This window comes from Onychomys torridus, chromosome 1 (assembly GCF_903995425.1).
Source record: "Onychomys torridus chromosome 1, mOncTor1.1, whole genome shotgun sequence".
Lineage (NCBI taxonomy): Eukaryota > Metazoa > Chordata > Mammalia > Rodentia > Cricetidae > Onychomys > Onychomys torridus.
This window is the reverse complement of record NC_050443.1, coordinates 67289564-67315056: the sequence shown is the minus strand read 5'-3', so window position 1 is coordinate 67315056 and position 25493 is coordinate 67289564. Positions and strand designations below refer to the sequence as shown.

The following is a 25493-nucleotide window of genomic DNA, read 5'->3' as shown; positions in this document are numbered from 1 at the left end:
TAGAAAGCAACCTGCAATCACATGGATAATGTACTGATTATATAAGTTTTAATTCAGTGATTACTGTTTCTTTCCAATACTTAGTACCTTGGATCTACTTGCTATTAGGTTTAAGTGCATGGTAATAGTCCAATAGTATAATAATATTTAAGTTTTATGAAAGTAAAATCCTGGAATTGGCATATAGGAAACAGCCTCAATATGGCCTATTAAGTGAAGTCTGTGTGGTAAATAGTTTGGCCTTGGCCAAGAGGTCTCTTCTTGGTCTTCAGCTTCTGGGACGTCATTGATAATGGATAGAATTGTCTTTAATTAGGGTTAGATATAAGCTAGACAGTCTTAGGGTGAGGGCTGGCCATGCCAGAAAGAAAAACAATGTTAGCAGCAATGTTCTTTAGGTAGGGGCTTACTTTGCCATGAGAGCATCAACCAATCATGGCTACATAATATAGCCCTTATATAAACTTTGGATACTGACACATGGAGAAGTTTTCTAGTTGGGAGTATTTCAAGTACACTATCACACACTGATGTTAAGAGTAAAAACTCTACATTTAGAACTCCAGAGCTATTGTTTAAAGTATTTGGGTGACTTTAATATGAATTTTTCTTTTAATAAACAGTAGTCACAAGTTTATAAAAAGCTGAAATCTTGAAGGAAAAGATTTCCTGATACATACTATTTAAGAAGGAAAATACAGATGTCAAGTTCAATTCACTTGCTTAGCTTCCCCCCTTCCTGGAGGCAGATGCCTTGCACCCTGTAGGCTCTCTCTTTTTTTTTTTTTTTTTTTTTTTGCCTGTGGATGAGTCTACAATTCAGTTTAAAGAAAGAATCTATTGACAAACCTTTCTTTCTGGTCTGCTGAATTAATTTAACTAAATCTTTACCAAGAGTAAAAAAAGCCAGCCCTTGTCCATATCTGCTTTTGTGCATTCTCTGATGACACTGAGAAAGTTAGTAGAAGGAAAGATGATAACAGAGTAACCTGGGTAAGGGACTGGCAATGTCAGTATTGGAGAATGTCTGACTAGTAAACTTACCATACACTGCTGAGAGGGCTAGTTAGAGCATGATGTGTAAGAACACAATCCTAACCACAGTTGGTGTTTTGTGACTGTAAACCACCCCACATTTGTAATAACACACTCCATGCTTTCTCCTGTGTTCTGGAAACAGAATTGGATTCTGATGGCACTAATTAAGAAGTGTCCAGTCCTTGACCTAGCTGACTCTGTCTTTTTGTTCTGACTTCATCTTGTTTCTTAACATTACTTTTGCATTGTCTGAGTCTTTCTCCTCTACAGTTGCCTTGGATACCAAGAACAACAGGTCTGATGGATAAATATCTTAGAGGAAGAACAGACACAAACAGTAAGCAGCAGAGACATTTGATATCAGCAAAGTCTTAAGTGGCCTACTGTGAAACTATTGCCTAAAACAATAATAATATCATGGTAAGACCAACATGACTTGGAATGAGTTCATTCTTGCCTTTCTTTCTTTTTACTACATAACACTGAGATCTTAGGTCATTAGACCTTAAATCTTTGAAACATAGTTCCCCCGAGAACACATCCCATTTCCTTCCTTTATCTGCTTTCCTTTATCTACTTTCAGTGATTGGTTGGTGTGGTGGTTTGAATAAAATGTTTCCTAAGGTCTTGGCAAGCAGTGTCACTGTTTGGGGAAGCTTAGGAGGTGACATTGCTAGAGGAAGTGTGTCACTGGAGGCAGGATTTGAGAGCTTAAAGACTTGTGCCATTCCAAGTTTGTTCTCTCTGCTTCTTGCTGGTGGTTCGATATGTGAGCTCTTGGCTGCTCTTGCCCTCATGACTACCACCTGCTTCCACAATTCCCTGTCATTATAGACTCTTCTCCCTCTGGAACCATAGCTCAAATAAATTCTTTCTTCTATATGTTGCTCATATAGAAGATCATGGTGTTACAGCAATATATATGTAATAAAGAGGTCAAGCATATCTATTCTGTTTGACTCCTGGATTTAGCCATGCCCCACCTCCACCTATTGTAGTAGCACTAAGAAGATATTACTGCTAGAGAATCAAAATCTAAATTGCTATTTCTTAATGTTAGGTAATAAGGCACATTTTTTTTCAGACAATGCCTGTATTGCAAATAAGAAATTATTTTGTAATTCCAAGTATCATCAATGGAATCAAATAGATAAATCCAAAATCAAAGGGACTCATTCCTCTATCCCCAGATTAAAATATTATACTAGTAATACTTAGCAGGTCTCCCCAAGAAACAGGTTAAATTTCTCAAATGCCCAAGATCCAGAGAGCCACATGTTCTAATGTCCAGGCAAGTAAGTTTATTATCTTGATTTTGCTGAGAAAAGATTTAACAAAACAGCCAAAACTTGGTCTCAGATGATAATGTGCCCTACTTTCACTCTTTTATACAGAGAAATGCAGGGAATAAAAGAAATGTCCTTCCTCATATCCCACTGTTTGAATCTTCAGTATCTCTTCATTCTATCAAAAGTCTACCACATACCCTCTTTGAATCTAGTCAAAATATCCTTACAAAAGAGTATCCAGTGGGTCCTTTCCACTAAGATCACTGTTTTAGATTACTACTAAAATTATTAAGTACTACCATGTGTCTGCAGTAACTCACATTGCATTCAATATGCCAAGCTCCTTATGCCTTGGTGCTATAATCCACAAGAAATGATTCAGTGGTTTTATTAAGAACAATAATTACAAAACAAAATACCTTCCTGGGAAAGAAGAGATGACTTTTAGCTGAGGGAAGAGAGAGCTATAATAACTTTCCAATGACACAGCCCAAACAAATACAGAAAAGCCAAGTGGAATTCAGAGTCTGCGGTAGAGAGCACCAAGAGATGTCACAAAAATAGAGCAGGTGTGAAGCAGATGGCTCCTTTCTAACCAGGTGTCTTCACATGAAACCTACAGGCACACATTCCTTATTTAGTACTGCCAAGAACTCTAGAAATTGAAAGCAAATTTTACAAGTTAGAACAGAAGTGGAAATAGTTGATGATGTCCATGACTATAGTGCTACAAAATGGTAGAGAAGCAGCACTGCTAGTCAGCTTTGAATATGCTATGAGTTACTTAGACATAACATGGATCTTGAACTAGGCAATGAAACATGCCTGACTGTTGCTTTCTTATTTCACATGTATTCTCTGGGAACAACGTTTACCAATTGTCTTAGTTAGGGTTTCTGTTGATGCAATGAAACACCATGACCAAAAGCAAGTTGGGGAGGAAAGGGTGTATTGGGCTTGCATTTCCACATTGCATCCCATCAGTGAAGGAAGCCAGGGTAGGAACTCATACAAGTCAGGAACCTGGAGGCAGGAGATGATGCAGAGGCCATCAGGGACTGCTGCTTACTCACTTGCTCTACCTGGCTTGCTCAGCTTACCTTCTTATTGAATCAAAGACCACCAGCCCAGGGATGGCACCACCCTCAATGGGCTGAGCTCTCCTTTGTCAATCACTAATAAAGAAATTCTCTACAGGATGGCCCACAGCCTGATCTTCTGGAGGCATTTTTTCAGTTGAGGGTTCATCCTCTCAAAATACTGTAGTCTGTGTCAAGTTGACACAAAAATCAGGCCTTCTGGATACGTGAGACAATTGAATAGCTTGAACTGTTTGATAAACACTCAGGCAGTGGGACTGGGACCTGTCCTTAGTGCATGAGCTGGCTATTTGAAACCTGGGGCTTATGTGGGAACACTTTGCTCAGCATGGAAGGAGGGGTCTGGACTTGCCTATTCTGAATCTACCAGGTTGAGCTGAATCCCCAGGGGAGATGGGAATGGGGGGAAGGGGCTGGGGGGAAGGCGGGGGCTGCAGCAGGGAGGACAGGGGAACCCATGGCTGATATGTAAAATTAAAACACAAATATCCATACAAAAATAAATTTTGAAATAAATTTTTTTAAATGCTGAAGACAACACAATAATAAAAAATTTAGCAAGCACACCAATTAAAGTAAAATATGCATGATCTCCTAACCTGAAACATTTATTGCAGCAAGTTTGCAGATATTCTGTAAGTGGACAAACAGTTTTAGATTTTTTTTTCTTCTGTGATGGAGATTTTATGATTTCCATTTATTTCTCTTCATACAATGCAATTCTTAACTGATATTCATTTTCAGAATTGGTTTTGAATTTGTTCTGAGTTTTAGAATACTTAGTGCATTTCTTGAGGAAAAAAATGATGCTAAAGAAATATTCCTAGGGTTGGGGATTTAGCTCAGTGGTAGAGCGCTTGCCTAGCAAGCAAAAGGCTCTGGGTTCGATCCTCAGCTCCAAAAAAAAAAAAAAAAAAAAAAGAAAGAAAAAGAAATATTCCTAATGGTGATACAATTTATTGAGTTTTATTAAGTATTTAAGATTGCATGGTATGGTGTCCTCTCACAAATTCTAGAAGGTGGTTGGGTTTGGATGAAGTCATGAGGATAGGGCCTTCACAAGAAGGTTAGTTGTTTTATAAGTGACATGTGGTTCTTTTCTCTCTGTCTTCTGTCTTCTGACAAGTGAGAATCAGTGAAAAAACCATCTGCATGCCAGGAAATATAACTGAATTCTCATCAAAACCCAACCACACTTTATCATGGACCTCCTCCGTTCAGAACTGCGGCCAGACATTTTCCTCCTAAGCCATCTGCTACAACCCTATGTTAAGTGTTCATGGTACATTCTCAGTGGCTTTGTATTAGGTGGACATTTAGTATTATCTCAAATTTGCTACTGAAGAATCTAAGGGATGAGACTTCAAGTAACTTGTCTTATATAGGCGTTAATTTGAAGACCTATATAATAAATCTACCTTTTCAAATACCAAAGCTTGTCAGAAACCACTTTGCTACCATGCTACAGTCAATTTAATAATATTAATCATGTTTATTAATATGTAAGTTTACCTACATTGGTGTAATTTCTGGGTCCAAAGGACTCTGATATATCTGAAGATGCACATTAGGGAGACTTCATTAACCGCTTTGGCTTCTCATTGCTTCCATACAGGCTTCTAGCCTTCTACTTACAGTCAGTAATTTTGTGTAGGTATATTTTTTTTATTACCACTATACCACACTGCAATCATTCTCAGATATCTCCTAGTTGTCTGTAAAAATGCACCTTTATAACTTCAAACTGGAATTATTTTAGCAGACCTTATTTTCCTTGTGAAGAATCATTTCAATTAATTCATTTCCCTATGTTCCCCATTTTCTACTAAATTTTCATCCGTCATCCAATTTTGAAACCCCAAAGTGACCTCTGCTCACTCCCACTCTTTCAACCCTGCTGTAACTTGGGTGATAGAGACCAAATTCAAGTCTTCATGCTTATGTGGTGATCAGTTATGGATTGAGCCACATTACCAGCCCCAATATGTCAACCACTCTCTACTTCCTATGAATTTTATATTTAAAATATCTGCAGAAGAATTAAAAACATCAGAAGGAAGAGACCAACAAGTTTATGGATTTTGTCCCATTATTCTTAAGATTAGCTCATGATCTTGCTTAATGGATTTTTGAAAAAAGGATAATGTGATAAAGCAAACCAGTTAATTTTTTCTTTATCAAATTTAAATTTAATAAACACCCTAGATTAGTTTCAATAATTTGTTAAATGAAAACAAATCATGTGCCATTCAGGTACTGTTTAGTATCTGTTCTGATAATCATGAAGCCTCTAACTAATCTGTACAATATTTTGGAAGAAACAGCTTAAATATCATGGATATATTCCAAAAGGAAGTAAATTGTGAGTCACTGGGGAGTTGCTATAGCAACAGATGGATCCTATAATTCTAGTAGTCACTTTGCTCCTTGACTGGCATTTACACATCTTGACAAGAGCCTGGTAATTGTTATCCACTGGGAAAAGCAGAAAAGTAGCAAGTCCTGGTCATTAATAACTGCTATGACAATCCTCAAACATCTAGTATCTTAAAACAATACAAGTGTATCTTTTGCTCACATACAGTTTGAGGCCAACTGTGAAGCTCTTGAGTCTTCCAAGTGACTAAAGAACCACACATCTATCACATGATTTTGGCTCTCCTGACTGCTTATTTTCAGTCATATGGACGTGGGTGAGAGTGTGAGTCTAGATTCTCTAGTGAGTTTTTAGGTATCATATCTATAAATGGCACAGACCACTTCACAACATATTCTGTTGGCCAATACTAGTTAGTTACTGCAAGGTAGGCTTGAAAATGGTGCTTTCCTACGAAATCAGCAAAAAGGAATGAATTTATGTAGCATCTATTCTATCTTGGCCTCACCACCACTCTAATACATGAAGGAATTTGATATCTGAATCTGAGAGCTTTTCTTCTGAATGGAGTATCACCAAAGAGACATTTCCATTCATTTTAGTGGTAATAGCAAAAATCTTGGAAGTTCCTTCAAATAATGACCAGATCATCTTTAACACCACTCCAAAGGGATACATGCTTAAAGATATACAAAAGTTTGGCTATTCATCCTCAAACTCAGACATTTCAACTATGTATCAAACATCCATAAGGTTTACAGTTTCTCTCTGTTTTGTTGTCTTCTCTCCTTATGTCAATCAATCTAATCCCTTGCTATCTCTGAACATGGCAGACAAGCTTCAAAACCCAATGAAGTGTGAGGTGGCTTGTGGACTAGAATTACATCATTAGCAGCCATGATCAAACACAATTACTTTTCATAATGGACTCTTCAATTATAATTGTATTTTCCTTTCTCTCACTCTGCTATCTCATATTCTCTGATCTTCCCTGACTCTTTCACACCCACAATCCCTTTCCACTGTTCTCAGACACTCTGAAGGGCAGTAATTCCTCCTAGGCAGGTTTGTCCACGACTCTTGCCATATAAGCTACACAGTGAAGTAAATGCTTTATCACCTGATAGTCTGTGAAAAGGTGAACCATAATTAAAGTGACCTCAAAATAGGTCACAAATTAAAACAACAACAAATTGAAATAAAACGACAAGAGGCTTTTTCTTAAATCCCTCTTTTGCTCCAATCCTTGGCTTCTTAGTTCTTTGGAGTAAAAGGCAGATTCAATACATGACATCCACAAGGCTCTATGAGAACTCAACTTCTGTTACTTCATTTGCCGCTTTCTACTGTTTCCACACATCCAACTCTGTTTCTTACACTGGCCTCCGACTGTTGCCTACAGCATGGTGACTGCACATCTCTTCACACTGTATTTCTGTGATTTCCTACTTCTGGATCCCTTTTCTTATGGATGCCAGCATCATTCGCTCATCTTCTGGACTTCATGTAAATCATCCTCTCAGGAAAGTCACAGCTGACCACTCCATTAAAACAGCATCCTCTTAACAGTGTAAATCCTGTTTCTGAGTTTCCTGTTTCTCCTATGATAATCTAATCTAATATGTAATTTTCACATCATTTTTGTCTTTCTCTCCTGTCCATTTACAAAAAAATTCTCTATGATTGTAACTATATTTATCTATTTTGTTTGATGCTATGTAGCGCTGGCATCTTGGAAGAATGAGTGGCAAATAACAGTCACTTTGTATGTATTTTCTGAGGCCATATATAACACTCCTTGTTTAATACTATATCTTTAGTTCTTGAGTAGAACTTAGATGCTTTGATGTCAAATAGCAGCTCATATGTTCCCTTTGGATTCCACCTCTGATTTGCCTGATGATGTAAATACTTAATTATATTTTATTAATGCAAATTATCTTTTAAAAAGTCAGGCTTTTTGCTATGATCTTCTCAGTGACCCTGGCTTTGATAGACAGTTGTCCTGATATTTTAGTGTCATGCCACAGCTGTAGTGGACAACAGTTCCTTTATTTAGTAACCATCTGGACTGGGAGCCATTCTCTACAAATTTTAAAGGTTGTGGCACTGGCAATTACTAAGATGTTAAAACAGTAGGCCAATCATGGAGGCTGTGGAAAAGACATCCCACACAATTGCCACAGTTTTGTAGAGGAACACATTTATAGCAACTAGTACAAACAAAAAAATATATTAAAATTGATTTGGCTTCCATCTATGTGCTCACACAGTGGCACTGGTTACAGGTAGTGTCCTTTATTGTATAGCCTATATTACTATAAAGAACAAGTCCTATGAAAGGCAGTTTGTGTGTGTGTGTGTGTGTGTGTGTGTGTGTGTGTGTTATATTCTATCAGTGGTTATAGGTTGATTTTTTTGGTAGGCATCCTGAGTCTAAATCTACTGTTTTATACAATACATCTTCTGCATCCAGCTGCTGACTCAGTGTCAGCACCCTCTTTTCAAAATGTACATTGGATTCAAGTTTCAGTCCTTAGATACTTTTTTACTTGGGGGATAGCTTCTATGTCCACATATGTGGCTTTCATTTGGAATTTCTTTGAATAATTTTTGATGATGGGTATTTATCAAGAAAACCACATGTACCAAACACCAGAATAGATAATTGGACACATAATTACTCCTGTTTCTTAAACTCTGGTTTCAAAATAAGAATTCACCCAGATTATTTTTCTTTAAATGTTATTATCTGGGGCCTTAATGAGTAATCTATTATCTGGTATTAAGTGTGGAATTTGTTACATTTTATTTGGCTCTTGTATTTCTGTGCTTACATTCTAGCAGCTCTTTCTCTCAGGTAATCACTTCCTCTCAAAAATCTAATTTACCTTTTCTGTTAGGTTTTCAGCTTGTGAGAAACCCAATTATTCTGAACAATAACTACAACACTAATGAATACTTTGACAAGTAAATAAAATATGAAATGGTGACCTAAATTTAGGTCATTCTTCATGGGCTGGGACCTAAGTGGGAGGTAGCCAGGAGATGAGAAGATAAAGACAGAACAGGTGGGGTTTGGGTGGTCTTACATAAAAGCTGTGTCTTATGCCAAGCAAGCTTATAAAGAAGTACAGTCCCTATATACTATTTTCAGGAGAGAAACAAGACAAAGTCAGCAGAGAATATCATTCAACTGGGACAAAGTCAGAGGGAAGCTAAATCAAACAATATTGCACAAGGGGAACACAGGATTTTTCAAGAACATTAAAGACCAGGCACACAGTGACCTTGAGACTAATAACCATAGTCCTGTAGAGTGAGACAAGCTGGGTTTTCAGGATCTGAAGTCACAGCTCCCCCAAGGCTCTGTCTGGCCTCAAGCCATTACTAGTTGTGACGATCATATTCCTGGTTTTAGACAACTTACTGCATTCCTTCTTGATATACCAAGGTCTCAGGGAATGCTTTGAATCAGCTCAGATCTCAACAGAATGGCATGTAATTGTGATAAATGAATAATAATTGGCATACTCTAAGTCACTCACTTAAAACCCTTATGAGACATATTCATTAGAAAGATTGTAGACTCCAGCTGGAAACTCACTGTAACATAAATGCAAACATTTCCAGCTCCTAGACATACTTTTGAATACATAATCAATGATGTAGTAGATACAGTAAATGCTATGGTTGGATGCTACTGGTGTTGGTGCTGCTGTTTTCTGTGTAGTAAACAACTTTGTGCTGCAAAGTAACCATATCATCAGCTTTTGGGTCTTTAAATGTAAAATAACCAATACTATTGTTTGTACCTTTAGTATCATTGATTCATATAACAGCACCACACTCTATAATTTTAGTAATTTTGAAAATGAACTTTAAATTTACTAACCCTATGACTTGTGAATGAATATACGCTAGAACGTACAAGTTCATGAATGATACTCTATCACACTGATACTTAAAGTAAGCCAGTGACACCTGAGGTGTTATTAAATTGGGTTCTGGATGCAATAAATTCCTAGAAAGCTTTGGATTTGGACACAGAAAACCTGTAAAGAAATTAAATTGTTTTATAGCTTATTAGCTTATGAGTGAGTACATACCATGTTTGTCTTTCTGGGCCTGGATTACTTAACTCAGGATGGGCTTTTTTTTGTTTTGTTTTGTTTTTGTTTTCATTTACATCTATTTGCCTACAAATTTCATGATGATTATAGAATGATTGAACATCTAATGTGGGGATTTAACAACTCCACATTGTTAAAAAGGAGGTTTATTTTGGGGTAGCTTACAGCCAGTAAAGGGGTTGGTCACAGCGTCTGGAAGAGGTAAGGTGCAGTCCAGTGGGGTTCTCTGGAGAACTCTGAGTTGGTCTGCCATCCATCATCCAGGATCATGAGGAGAACCAAGAGGCCTGGCATGTCTTGATCTCAGCTCTTAAGGGCTCCCATCTTGGCCCTGCCCCAGGGGCAGGTCATAGGTAGATGTGGCAGTTACCAGAAACCTCTATGGTACATGGAGAAGTACTCACTATGGGTAGTACTTCTAGGTCAAAGCTGGAACAGCTTCCCACTACAATCATCCTTTGGGTATATGCCCAAGAGTGGTATTGCTGGGTTTTGAGGTAGATTGATCCCCAGTTTTCCAAGAAACCACCATACTGATTTCCAAAGTAGCTGTACAAGTTTGCATTCCCATCAACAGTGGAGGAGTGTTCTCCTTACTCCACATCCTCTCCAACACAAGCTGTCATCAGTGTTTTTGATCTTAGCCATTCTGACAGGTGTAAGATGGTATCTCAGAGTCATTTTGATTTGCATTTCCCTGATGACTAAGGATGTCGATCAATTCCTTATATGTCTTTTGGCCACTTGAGATTCTTCTATTGAGAATTCTCTGTTTAGATCTGTACCCTATTTTTAAATTAGGTTATTTGGTATTTTAATGTCTAGTTCCTTGAGTTCCCTGGTGCCATAGAAGCTCCCAGGAATCCACAAGGATGAACCCAGCTAAGACTTCTAGCAATTGTGGAAAAAGTACCTGAACTAGCCTTGTCCTGTAACCAGATGGGTGACTACCCTAATTGTCATCATAGAACCTTTATCCAGTAACTGATGGAAACAGATGCAGAGATCCACAGCCAAGACTGTACCAAGCTCCAGTCCAGTGGAAGAGAGGGAGGAGGGATTATATGAGCAAAGGGGGGGGGGCAAGTTCATGACAGGGAACCCACAGAGACAGCTGACTGGCGCCTGTGGGAGCTGAGGGACTCTAGACTGATGGCTAGGGAGCCTGCATAGGACCAACCTAGCCCTCTGCATGTGAGTGACAGCTGTGTAGCTTGGTCTGTTTGTGAGGCCCCTAGCAATGGGACCAGGATCTGTCCCTAGCACATGAGCTGCTTTTTGGAACTTATTCCTTATGGTGGGATGCCTAGCTCAGCCTTGATGCAGGGGGTGAAAAGCTTGGTCCTGCCTCAACCTGATATTCGATGCTTTGTTGACTCACATGGAAGGCTTTACCCTTTTCTGAGGAGTGATGGGGTAGGTAGAAAGGAGATGGAGAAGGTAATGGGAGAAGAGAGAAGGGAAACTGTGGTAAAGTAAATTAAAAAAAATAATAAGGAAAAAGAAACTTAACCTCTTCCCCTTCAGTGACCCACTCGGTTTTAATTTTCAGATTGGGGGGTTACTGTTGTGATACTACTGGGATCTAAGAGAAATAAAATGATATTTGAGTCATCATGTTTATTAAATATTTGCTATAGATACAAAGTTTCTAGCAATTTGGAAAAGTAAAGATAAACAAGGAAGCCTTTTTGAAAAATATAGGAGTCTGTAGAATGATGTCTACAAAATGTTTACATGATGATGAAAAGATGGAAATTATTTGTATGTGTTGATATAACACAACAAGAAAGAATTCTTGAGACAGCAGCTGCTCCCATGTGGATAATGATGAGTCTGCTGTTCCCCATGTAGTGAGTGACTCTGTGTGAAGAAGTAACTATATTAGCAACTCCCAGTTCAAAAGGTGAACCCCCTCTATCCTAAGGTAGGATAAGCACAAATGATGAAGCAGCTTACTTATGAAATGGATAGATGTTTATTTTGGTGTGAGGAAATGCTGAGAAAGGAAGCAAAAATTACAAAGAAGAAGAGATGTCCTGTTGTACAGTTTCAAAAATTGGTGTGTGTAAGTTATTTTGAACATTGGTCTAGAAATTACTCAGATATGGCAGAGCTAGGGATGATCCATGCTGACATTTAAGTTGTTGCATGATAAATGCAGCAACAGATAAAGGAATTAGATTGAAAAATAAATATTTTTAGCGAGAAAATGCTGTGGAATAATGCTTTTGTGCACTCTTCTAATAAAATGCTGATTGGCCAGTAGCCAGGCAGGAAGTATAGGCAGAATAAGCAGACAAAGAGAATTATGGGAAGAGAGAGGCTGAGTCAGGAGACTCCAGCCTGCCATCCAGGGAGCAGCATGTAATGGCACACAGGTAAAGCCACAAAACACGTGGCAACATATAGATTAACAGAAATGGGCTGAGTTTAAATATAAGATCTAGACAGTAGTAAGCCTGAGATGATGGCTGAGCAGTTTTAATTAATATAAGCCTCTGTGTGTTTATTTGGGTCTGAGCAGCTACAGACTGAGTGGGACACAGGGAAACTTTCATCTACAAGAAAAAGATACTAGAGTTATAGAAAGCACAGGAAATGGGCTCAGGAGCTACAAGTACAACCATGCTCATCTCTGCCACTCTGCCAAAGTTTCTGCATAGCTACCTATCTACAAGCACAGAACAGAAAGAGAAGAGAGATCTATGCACCCCAAATCTCCAGTGAGAAAATGAGTGGGTCATTCCAAGAGAGTGTAGAAGTGTCAACAACATAAAATTAGCAATAAAAAAATAAAATTGTGAAGGATCAGTGGAAATGTTGCCTATGGTCAAGTTTTTTTTGATGAAAATGAAAACTAAAAAAAAGAAATAAATAAGCCTTTGCACATTTAGGCAAGAAGCAACAGGAAATTAAATAGCAGAGGAGCAAACATACTGTTAGCCCATGCTTTTGCAATTTTGGGGGTTTCATTGACCAAAGCAATGTCGTACACTGCCGACTTTCTTCTGTTCTGGCTAGCTTTATGTCTGCTTGACACAATCCAGTCAGTTTGGAAGAGAGAACCTCCCTTGAGAAACTGCGCCTCCACATAAGATAAGCCTGTGGGTAAGCCTATGGCACATTTTCTTAATTGATGATTGATGTGGGAAATCCCAGCTCACTGTGCATAATGCCTTCTCTAGCCAGGTGTTCCTGGGGTGTGTAAGCTATCAGACTGAGGAAGCCAGTAAGCAGCATTCCTCCATGGTCTTTACATCAGTTGCTCCCTCTGGGTTCCTGACGAGTTCCTGCCCTGATAACCTTTCATGAAGGACTTTGATATTGAAATATATGCTAAATAAATTCTTTCCTCCTCAAGTTTCTATGGTTCCAGTGTTTTATCACAGGAGTAGAAAACTTGGGTAATGCACCTTCCCTTTCCCCACTATCTAAATAAGATCAATAAAGTGACTATGTTCTTGTTTTGTCAAATAATGATAGAGTAAGCAAGCACAAACCATCTCTACTGTCTTCATCATTTCATGAAAAGAATAAATTGATAGCAAAATTCAGAATCGACATTACCTAAAGGAAACTGGTTGATTAACTCACTGTTTTCCTTATTTTGATGCAGGGGTGTGGCAACCTGTCTGGGGGCTGGAATCGTCTTGAGTTATAATGACAAAGGCTGACAAAACCTAGTGTTCTCACAAGATGAATCAAAGTAGTCCAGTAAATGTGACATTCAGTTTCTCTGCAAATTTATGCCTGGTTCTTATTGCACAGTCTGGGATAAGTCATTCTCCACAAATTCATTATCAATTTTAACAAACTTTGGTGAAATTGACCAACATATTAATTTTAGCTCTGCCTGGCTGTTAAAATCAAGGATCTTAGGATGCACTACATATAACCAAATCTTTTGCCTAAACGTTATATAACTCACAACATTGGTGAAATGGAATTGCAGTATTACTTCACTTATAAGATAGTGAAATTTTGGAAACAGGAATGAGCCTTCCGTATCTTAGTACCACTTTAACTAAGGCAATGATTTGTCACATTGTTGAGCTCTTGTAAGTACTTGCTTAACGACTGAATAATGGCTTTGATGGGATTATTTTTCCTAAAACATTATAATTACACACTTCAAACTTCTGCTACTATTTCTGGTCTATTTACGGGAGTAGGAAACAATCCTTCCCTTTGACCTTTGTTCACGCATTCTTTAGATATATGTGCCATAACCTTGCTAACTGTTCAAGGTGATAGAAATGCATAGTGTAGCTTCCCTGACTTCAGAGATGTCAAGAGTAGTTTCACTCTGGAGCTAATTTATGTGATGTTTCTAGTACACTGCCTTACAGAAGCACATTCAATTTTTTGAATACTATAAATAGTGGTAATCTAATTATTTTAAATCTCAATAGAGTAAACACTTGCTCAGATATGTTTTTGTTAGTGAGAATAAAACCTGTTTATCGCCGTTAAGTGGCAATACCCACTCTATTTATGGAAGAGTTCTCACCGACAAATGATGGTCAGTATCCCCCTGACACAGCTCACACAAATGGGAGCATTAGCCTTATCCACTTTAAATGAAACCATACATCGGCTTACTGTTGCACGTCTTGTTGTACTTGCTGTTCTCCTGTGCAGACCCTTCCAGCCGGCACTGAAAGCGATGCTGCCAAAATTCTTGAAACCAAGGATTCCTGAGGTTTGTTTCTGGCCGGAGTTTCAGATAATAATCATCAAACCACTTGACATCGGGAGACTGGAGCTTGATGGTAATTCCACCGACAGCTTCTCGCTGATACCCATCTGTCACGTCATACCTGTCAGCCCAGCCGTCACTGGGGAAACAAACAAACAAAAACAATCCCCTTAGCTTAGAGCAAAAATATTCCAGGGAAAGGAATCTTTCTCCTTTGAGATACCCAATGTAAAATGACTGCTTCCGGAATCACAGAAATCCTGTGTTCTATGCCAGGGGTGACTGTTACCAGCCGGTTAGAGGTAAAAAGCAAGGCAATAACATGATCGAAAAAGTGGATATCAGATGCCAGAAAGCAATAATCTTATCTTGTATGATAGAGGAAAAGCTGGTATTTTCATGGAATTATACAGATTGTAAAATACACTACAGGTTTCACAATTTTACCATGCATGATTTTCCTGTACATTTAATAACTAAATCAGTTCAACTTTAAATACATTCTTTCATTTGCATTACAGCAATCGTTAAAGAATAGTAAAATAAGATTAGGAAATATTTCCAAAACATACACAATATTCATTAAAATACACTAAGGCATGATATTATTGTTGTTTACATAAGAAAACGTTATAAGGTTAAAATATCTTGCAGATAGTCATCTTATTAAATGTTGAGTTTTAATACTCTGATGCTGAAATAGTTATATACAGTGCATACACTCCTTGCCAGCCTATGGAACTTTTTAAATGCATTTGAACAAATGTTAGAAATTATATATTTGCATGACTTCAAGAAATTAAATGATGGGCTATCCATGACAATGAGAGGGAACACATCCCTTAACTCACAGTAGCACCAGGACTCTCACCTTAAGATATCAGAACAGAATGAGGAAACGTATTCTAAGATTGTGTAGAAAATAAAGGAAACACAATATTGGACATAACACACAAGAAAAGATATTAAAATTAAATAATGTGTCCTGTAGCAGCTAGGAGACTTTGATTTGTTTATTCTCTTGCCCACTGGAGCACACGGTTGCTACTGGCTTTCTTCTGCACCAAGAGATGCTGTTCTTTTCTTGAAGACATGGAAGTTCTCTTTAAGGAAATATATCTCCCAGTGCAATTTTGACAATTCAAAAAACTAACACCACAGAAGCAAAGAAGTAATGTGGAGGGAGTTGAGAGTTAGCACAGAGTGGTACCTGCTGAATGCACAGAAGGGAGCTGTTGAATTTGAGAAGCTGGTGGAAGACAAAGACTTACATTATAATCCATTGTTTACATTATCTGTATTATTTTCCACTCACTAAATGTTTGTGTCTAATATAATAATTTGGCTATCAAACTAGTACTGGGAAAACAATTAATATAACAACTAACATAACAAAAGATTGAATATTTTAAAATATGATATACCTATCAATTCTGATTTAAACACTGATAATTAGGAGTTGCTGCAGAGGTCATAGATTATCATGATTGCATTCCAGAAGTTACCCACAATGACCTGAGTTATTTCCCCAAGCAAAAGGGTGGAAAGGGAGAAAAAGAAATATCTAACAAAATGAGCCAATTCTTGTCCTAAGGCTCTTTAGGCAAGATATCTTATTAAAAGTTATCTACAGAGTAATTTTAAGAAACTTTTGCAGCAGATTAGGGAACAAGAAGGAAAGCAGTGAGTGTGTCCCAGCGTTGAGTCTGGGTACATCACACAATTATGTTCTCTCAAGTTTCTCTTTTCAGCTCCAGAAGATTTTATTTAGAGCTGACAAGTTGAAGGGAAGTGGGCTTGTTTGCCTCGATCTCTCCCTCTGTTGTTGCTGATAGGAGAGTGTGGGGCTCACTGGCACCCAGAAGCTGCACAGGCGAACTGCAAAAAGGACAGGGAGCTTTGTCTGTCAAGCAGAGTCCCCTTCTCCATGCATATGTGAATTCAGATTATTCCTTTGGTTAATGTTAGCTCATTCTTATGTAACACGGTGATTATGAATGTTATATAAAAATGTGAGATGATAATGGGCTCAATTTACGCTTCACAATCCATTCATTGAATTTAATGGAGTTTGCAAAAAGCTGGTCTTGATAAACTCTCTTGTGGGTAGTGTTTCCATAGATGAAAAGTATCTGGAATCAAGACTGTTAATGCACTCATCTTTGACTTTGTTCTTTGATTCTTTGTTTTTCTTGGGTATAAATCTCATTTTAACAATTTAGAAGAAGATGTTTTGTCATTGGCCTTGTTAGCTCATGTTGTGAATTTAAAATTGTTATGATCCAGATACTCCCATCTTTTAGTAAAATACAAAACAACATGGAGTTAGTGTAGACACAGAAAATTATTAACAACCATGAGCTCAAACACATTTATTCTTTTTGGACTTATTAAGAATATCTGTCAGGTAAGTTTTAAGAATATTTTACAATAAAGAGGTGCTCTATGCACTAGTGACCAGTTATTGTGATTGTTACAAATGAGCTTTCAGATTTGTCTAAAATGGCAGAGCATTTTAAACAAGGGATTAAAAAGAATCTAAAAATAAGATACATGTTAAGGAAAACTGAAACTCACTCTTCCACCACCCAGTGCTTTCTATTGCTCTGATAGGTTGTGTTCAACACACTGGTGCCACATTAATCCTTCTAGCGATACATATTTTACCATAGCAAGGTGAAAAGGAGAAAAAGCAAAAGAAATGCCATATGTAAGGCACACTTCCAAACTTATGGCATATCTGTCCATCCATCTGTCCAACCAATTTCTTTTTCTTCTCACTAGTGGGCACTTTTGCCCATCATTTACAATATATTCCATTTTCTTTCTTCCCCAATTTTTAAAAGATACAGGGAATTGTTGATTTTTATGATCTGTATTTACAAATTCTGGCCTGAGGTATATCAGTAGCAGAGCACTTAACTAGTGTGCATAAAGTTTTTGGTTTAAGTCTCAGCCCTCCCCACAATATATCTGTAAATTCAACTACTTTCTACACTTTAATTACAATACCCATATGAATGTTGGTTTAATTTTGAGTCATTCACAAATATGCAGAGAAGGAAAATCAGAGTGTCCTGACATAATATTCCCATTTGAGGTTGAATGAAATATCAGTTTGTGCAAAGGAAAACCTCCTTCTCATACTGTATTTACTCTCAGAATTTCCACATTTATATAGGTTTTGCTGGTGAGTTTGCTTTCTCACATGGTCTCAAAGATCAAACTTGTATACGATGCAGTGTTCCGAAGCACAGGGAAACTGTGATTTATATAGGATACACATACATCGCATGCCTTGCAGAAAGGAGTGGATAAAATGCTCTACTCTGGAAATCTTATAATAGTGAATCAACTTCATATTAAGAAAGAATATATTTAAACAAAAGCACACATAATGAATGTTGATTAGTTGATGAAAATATTGTCACCAGAAGCTTAGAACAACTTAAACACGTTTGCTCTAGGAAAAAAGTTAGTATTTGCTAATTAAGAATTTGCAGCATGTTTGTAGAACATTGAAGTAAGAAATGAGAATTTACTGCCTCTTTTAATTTGATTTTTTTTGTCTAGTGCTGCTTCTGGCTTTGCTTTGCCTGCAGTAACAGAGTAACTTGGTGATTAGTAGGAAGAAAAGCTTTCTGAACTCACACAGCAAGCTTTAACCAAAGGGAAAATATCCATGCATTCACACTTGTTTTCCAAGAACCTCCCCAGTAGACATTTAAAACACTTCATTGTCCTAAGATATATTTTATTTTTAGTTGTGTGTGTGTGCATGCATGCGTGCATGCAAGTGTGTGTGTGTGTGTGTGTGTGTGTGCGCGCGTGTGCGTGCGCATATGCACACATGTTAGTGGAGGTGCGTGTGGAATCCAGGAGAGGGCGCAGGATAATCTGAGTCTGGAGTTATAATAGGTAATTTGTGAGCAGTGTGATGTGGGAACTGAGAACCAAATTCAGGTCCTTTGAAAACAACATGTGATCTTAACTGTTGAACACTCTTACCAGCTCCTTATATCCCTTTATTTCTTTCCTGAAAACATCTTAAAAAAATACTCATTCTCTAAAATTTCACTTTCATTCTTTTCCCAAGATTGTATTATGAAACATATACACTTCTACTCAACAATCTACTCTTCCTTTTTCTTCTCAAATCTTTTCCCATTATTTCATTATAATTGATAATTCACAGAAGTTTTTTTCCCTTTTAAAGAATATTTTAAAATGTTCTATAATTCAAATTTACAGATTTTGTAGGGTTTTTTTGTTTGTTTGTTTTTTGAGACAGGGTTTCTCTGTGTAGCTTTGTGCCTTTCCTGGATCTTGCTCTATAGACCAGGCTCTGCCTCCCAAGTTCTGGGATTAAAGGTGTGCACCAAGACCGCCCGGCAGATTTGGTAGCTTTAATAACCACAGGAAAGGTTCTTTTTTTCAGAAATGACATTGTATAAGTTAAGCTTATAAGTACTTCAACATTAGAATTATTTTAACATTAAATTAAATTATTTGTATTAAGTTATCTGTAATTTATTATATGTCATATAATTATGTGTATAATTTAATTTACATATATAATATATTTATCATATATTATATATGTATACACACATAGCCTCATAAAAGTATTTATAAAATCACTGCAGGCCTCATAATAACTAGATTTACCATCAAAATTTATTTTGCAAAAACATGGACAATCTTTAAGGGATACATACTCACTGGAATAAGTGAAAGTAATGAAGAAAAATACAAATCATCTAATGCTAAGTAGAAGAGCTAAATAATTTTATTTTTTTTTTTGCTCAAAATAAAATTCCTTCCTTTTCTCATTTTAGAATCAATATTTATTTTAAGTTATTGCTATTATTTCCCTCAAAAATAGAAAAACACATATAGTACTGAACAAATGGATTGGTGTGTCTTTAGTGATAGAGTCAATGCTGTACTCCCTACAAAGCATTGATTCAGTATGGATTTTGAATGTCTCTCTTGTGCCAGTCATTAAAACCCAGACTTCATTCAGCTAGAAATCATGAGCTCCTTATGTGTGACACACCTGAATGGGCATCACCACCATTGATCCACTGGAATTTATTCATTTTTCCTTCAGATTCAGCATCCTCTTTGCTTTTTATCTAATTGACGAATAAACAGGTGGCTCATTAGGTTTCAAGTCTCTGAATCATCATTTAATGAAAATTACATTCCTGTTCTGCCTTCCCAACATTATTCCTTGATCAATTAGTATTCTAAATGTTTCCAAACTCCTAGACCTTACATTTGTAGTCTCTTGATGTGTTTATGTCGAAGGCTAATCACACATAATGGCTCAGTAGTTGAATTCTCAAACTACAACTTACTTCTTTCCTATAACTCAGTAGAGTTCTTGGGAGGCATCTCACTGTGCCATAGCAGGGAACAACATGAACAAATCATCCCAAATACTGTTCTAAAAGATACAATGCCAGAATCAAAATGTAGACACATGAGAGACTATTTCCAGAAGAAACAGTGGTTAAAAATTGGACCACAATTTCCAAATTTGGGAATTTGGGAAAGGATAAGGTAGAGTTATAGACACACAGTTATTCTTGATCACTGGAATCAGTGTTCTGCTTGTGGGGATGATACTATTTTTTTTATTTCTTGAAGTTTATTATTCTCATGATTACAACTGTAATTTAGAAGTCTGAAACATGAGAAAAATTCTATGAAGAGAGCTCAAATAAAGCTGAACAAGTATGTAAAAGATGGTTAAAACTTTGTTTTTGTTTCAAGCGCAGGCTTTGGAGCCAGGGTCAACACCATAAAACATTACAAATGACTCTTAACATGTTCGTCCTATACAATCAAGCATGGGGATATAGATATGAGGTTAATGAGATTGACCACACACATCCTGCCTACTGGATACAAAGCACATTAGTTCTAGTTACTCATATACATTGCACTATTGCAATTCTAATACCTCGAGTGTGCTATTCCCACTGCATCAAGTAACATTCAATCAATTCCTCAGATATTTCTTGATTTAATAAATCCAATTTATCAATCAAAGAGTCAGCTTTAGCTTGAATGAAATTTAATAAAACTCTGCTTGAATTATCCTGGAGTTATCAGTTGCCCCATGCCCATTTTCAAAGTACTACAGCATTCATTCATTTATTTCCCAAACAATTATTATGCAAGTAATATATGAAATGTGGAGCTGAAATGAAAAGTGAGGAAGGCAGACTTCTTTTTCATCCTGGAGATATTACAGTTGTATTAGTGTTGAAATTATCACATTAAACATGCCTATATTTATTTATGCTTTTTCAAATCACCCACAAAATTTTGGGATATTTTGTATCAATTCTAATGGCTGATGTATATTAAACAGTCAATAAATGTTTATCTGTAACTTACCTTTGGTTTGGGGAGATAGGTTATAAAGCACATACCTAGCAGTTGCTACGCTCTGGATTCAAATGTTAGCACCCCCTGTAAGATTACTATAACTCATTAGAAAATAAGCTTTTACATGATAAATGTCTAGCATGTAGAAATCTTTTCAAGTGTCATATGCACTTACTTTTCAGATGATAAAACAATAACATTGTGTTTGTCTATGGAATGACTGAAAGAGGGAGTGATATTCATCCTCATGATCCACTCCTTTGTTTACCTGCTGCTATCAAGGTTAATGAGTACATTCATTAGGCTGCAGCTCCATTTTAGTTTTCACAATCTTTCACAACCCACATAATTGTTATAAAAGCTGATATGCTACCCACATGTAATAATCATCCTGCCAAATCTTTTACAAATAGCCTTTTAAAATTATTTTGGATAATTTATTCTAATAGTGGGAGTCTTTTGGTGGTTGGACAGTCTTTTCACTATATTCCTGATTTCCCCACCTTGCAGTGTTATGAAAATTTAAAACCTCTAAACAAAAGGGGAAATTAAAGGATGAAATAAAATTTAATAAATATTTAAATAAAATTCTTAGAAATACACACTAAACAGTAACAAATTATTTATTTGTAACAAGAAGCTAACCATAGAATTGCTGTTTAAAAATGTGAGGTTATTGACTAAAACCCAAGTCATTTCTGAGTTTTGGAAGTCTCAACCATTCCTGTTTCATAGGACATATAATGGATGAGAGAAGTGGATTGTAGGATCTATAGTACAGCAACTATGACAAAGAAGTAAAGAGGTGAAGTAAAGATTGCCAAGTGTCTCATGTTAAATGATTTCTATGCTAACATTGCCCATTTCTCTATGGGATCTACAGACAACATGTGTTAACATTATCTAATAGCTGAAGAAACTGAGGTTCAGAAGCGCTGAGTTGTCAGATACAAACCCTTAAGTTTAGCTACTTTTCTAACAATTGTGAGCAAATCCCTGGAAATTAGCAGTTCTAGAAAGGAAAACTGACTTTGGTTCATAGCTTGAAGGTGCCAAGGCAGGGCATGAAGCTGTCTGGTCACATTGAAACTATTATGAGGAAGCAGCAAGACATGAATCCTGATGCTCAGCTCAGATTCTCTTTTTTGTTCAATCTGATATTCTTGTTCAGGGAATGATACTGTACACACAGTGCCTCCCCTCCACCCCCAAGTTCAACCCAGCCTGGAAGTTTTATGAGGAATCTGCTTTTGAGCACTTTCCAGTTTGGCCTGAACTCACTTCCTTTTGGATGAGAGCTTGAGTCTCTACTTCCTTTCTGGTAATTAGCCAAAGATGCTCTCAAGTCTTGGAAGCTATTGGCACTTCTTTGCATGTAGCTCTCTTTCTCATCAAAGCTTCCAGGTAGGAATGCAAATTGTCTATCATTTGATTTCAGCTTAAAAAAAATATCCTAAACAAAGGATGTAATGTTACATGCCTGAGCTCCTTATCTTTGGATGGTACAATGTCATAGAAGAATATCCTTTGTACTGAAAAAAAATGCTAGTCTTTACACAGTAGCAGAAAGTTATTTTTCATCTCCTACCTCTACTTCCACTTTTTTGGAAGACCAATCCTGTAGATATTGGAAGAGATTCAATCTTTGGAGGTCTGAATAATTCTAATTGTTTAGTGTGAACTGTCTTCAAACACATGAGAACAGATATAACAAAAAAAATGAACCTATTAAAATGACTGGAACACCATCCTGCTTTGATTTTTTTATTCCAGTTTGGCAGATATTCTCCCTTGTGACTTGCCATCTTATTTACCCAGAAATGTTCTCTCACCATGCACTTTCTTACTGAGAAGCTGAGGAACATGCTTTAAAAAGATTACTTTGTATATTATATAATCTCTATGTATTACTCCTGTCAGATTATAACACTCCTGAGAAATACAAAAATTGAGACTATTGTGCAAAATGTGTATCAATTTAGCAACTAGATTAATTCCATGAAGTAGAGAAATGCTTTAAAAGAAAAGCATCTGTATCTGCACACACACACACACACATCATTTTCTTCCTCAGTGGAAATGACAATTATCATAAACCATTCTTTTCTCTTCTTACAGAACACCCTATCTGTGTTATTTGAATACAATGGCAAAGTTATTATAAATACCTCCAATTATAAGAAAAAGAGCCATTCGAAAATGATCAAGACATTTTAATTTCAGTTTCAAATGCTAGATGGAATTTCTTCGATTTATAATAGGCACTGAGGCAATTTTCCATTGACAAATTTACTCATAACATATATTAAAACCAAGTTACTACTGCCACATGTCAATGTGATATTGTTCACAAATATATACTAGATTTGAGACTAGTTTTCAGAAACAGTCCTTATTCAAATAGCCAGAAAAAGTTAAGATCTATGCCAATAAAATTGAGATATCTAATATCCAATAATTAATGCAAGCAGACTGAAAATGTAAGTCACATAATAGAAACTGGGCAGCTGCTTCCATTTATAACATCAATAAATTTGATAAACTCTCTTCCAAAGACATCTAGGCTGATTGGGTGAATTCTTTTAAATTTTTAAATTTTCAGACTCCATCTAGTTATCTAGAACTATAGGTGGAGAGAATGAAACTATACCAAAGTAAGAGTATTTCTTTTGAGATATGTTCAGTACACTGATTTCATTGGATGGCTAAGAAGTTGGTACAAAACCACTGGATGAACTTTTAATTTTTACATACAAATTTTAAAACTTGACTTCTATGGTTACTTATTCTACACTATGGATGAAAACAATATGGTTTATACTATGAGAACATATTTCTTTTTCTTACCATCATTGCTTAAAAATTTATTCTCCACTAAAATTTTGATTTTAGTGAATCAGAATTTTCTCCTACTGATATGAAATTTATCTAGAGTCACTTATTCATACCATGCTATTTTCCTGCTTTTTTTCTAAATCCAATTTTCAATACAAATATAAGACTGTTCCAATGCTCAATTTGTTTATCTCTACAAATGGGAAATAAATTGAAATTGTATTATGAGTTTTAAGCTCTACTAGTGCACTTTCCACTTTATTTCAAGTTTATCCTATTACTCTTAGCCCTTAACATTTTCATATAAATTCTAGATGTATCTAATAGACCTCATCTATACTTTGCTATTCTCTAAGAAAAATCAGCCAGAGTGTTTGGTCCAGGATGAGGCAAATATATGCATATATATATATATATATATATATATATATATATATATATTAACTTGTTCCTTGAGAAAAAGCTATTTTCTAAGGTGACATATGGCCTGAAATCTAAAGTGACAACAAGATGACAATTAGCAAAATGCATAAAAAAGCAGAGAAACTTGAGAAATCTCTGTTGAATACCACAGAAAATCCCTCGTTAAATCCAATAGAAAGTTAGGCTTGGTGACATATGCCTGTATCCCCAGCAGTGAGGGAACTAAAGGTGGAGGGGCTGCCAGGATTTCAAGGCTAGCTTGGACTTCATAGTAAGTTCCATGCCAGCATGGGCTATAGCGTAAGATTTTGTCTTAACTTTACACCTCCAGCCCATTAGAAGCAAACATTATGATTCTGGAAAATATAAAATTTGAAGTAAAAAATGCAAATACAAATAAAACCTGTTAAAGTATTATAGAGTTAATATCATAAAAACAAATTGTCCATAACTTGTAAACAGAAAGATTACAAAAATATGATGCTTCAGTGAGGAGAAATAAACAAACATATTAATTAATTCATCCATACAGCCACTGATTAGGGATTTGAGGTACAATAGTAAAGAAGGTAGAAAAAAAGCATTTGTATTTGGTCTTTGACTTTTGGAGAAATAGGCAGTGGACAAATTTGAGATGGTATAGGAAACACTGAAAATGCCACAGAGAAACGCAAAACAGCTTTGCTGCTGCTGCTGGTGGTGGTGGTGGCGCATGCCTTTAATCCCAGCACTCAGGAAGCAGAGGCAGGCAGATCTCTGTGAGTTCAAGAATTCATATTTTTAAAAATATAAATCTAAAAACTTAAACTCAAAAGTTTAATTTCCACTAAAATTAAAACATAAAGGTGACACAGTTCTAGTTTTGTTTGCTTGCTTTGTTTGTTTCTTAAACTTCTAAAAACCCTGTGCAAAGTTTTGCCTAGTTTCCAGTTTCCAGCTTGCTCCTCTAACAAGTCTAGTGCATAATGAGTAAAACCAGGAAGTGATGGCAGAGAGTGAGGCCAGACCCAGAAGCCTGCACTGATGAGGTCAAAGACACAGCCTTTGGCTGCACTCTATAATGTACAATTAAGGGGGACAAGGACACAAACCTTCAACTTTTCTTATCTATTTGATCCATACTGCTTACCAAGGAGGGAAATTTTAGTTTAAGTTGACTTTCAAGTGCTTGTGAGACATTGGTATACTAGGAGT

The 25493-nt window shown here is 36.5% G+C and overlaps 1 protein-coding gene across 3 annotated transcripts in view; it reads right to left on the bottom strand.

Moving 5' to 3' along the window:
• Grm5 (glutamate metabotropic receptor 5) overlaps positions 1–25493 on the bottom strand; it is a 484091-nt gene that overhangs the window by 120202 nt on the left and 338396 nt on the right. For all 3 annotated transcript variants that reach the window (XM_036186135.1, XM_036186149.1, XM_036186142.1), the window contains exon 5: positions 14543–14778. In XM_036186135.1, the coding sequence (XP_036042028.1) occupies positions 14543–14778 (236 nt within the window). The remainder of the gene's footprint in view (positions 1–14542; positions 14779–25493) is intronic.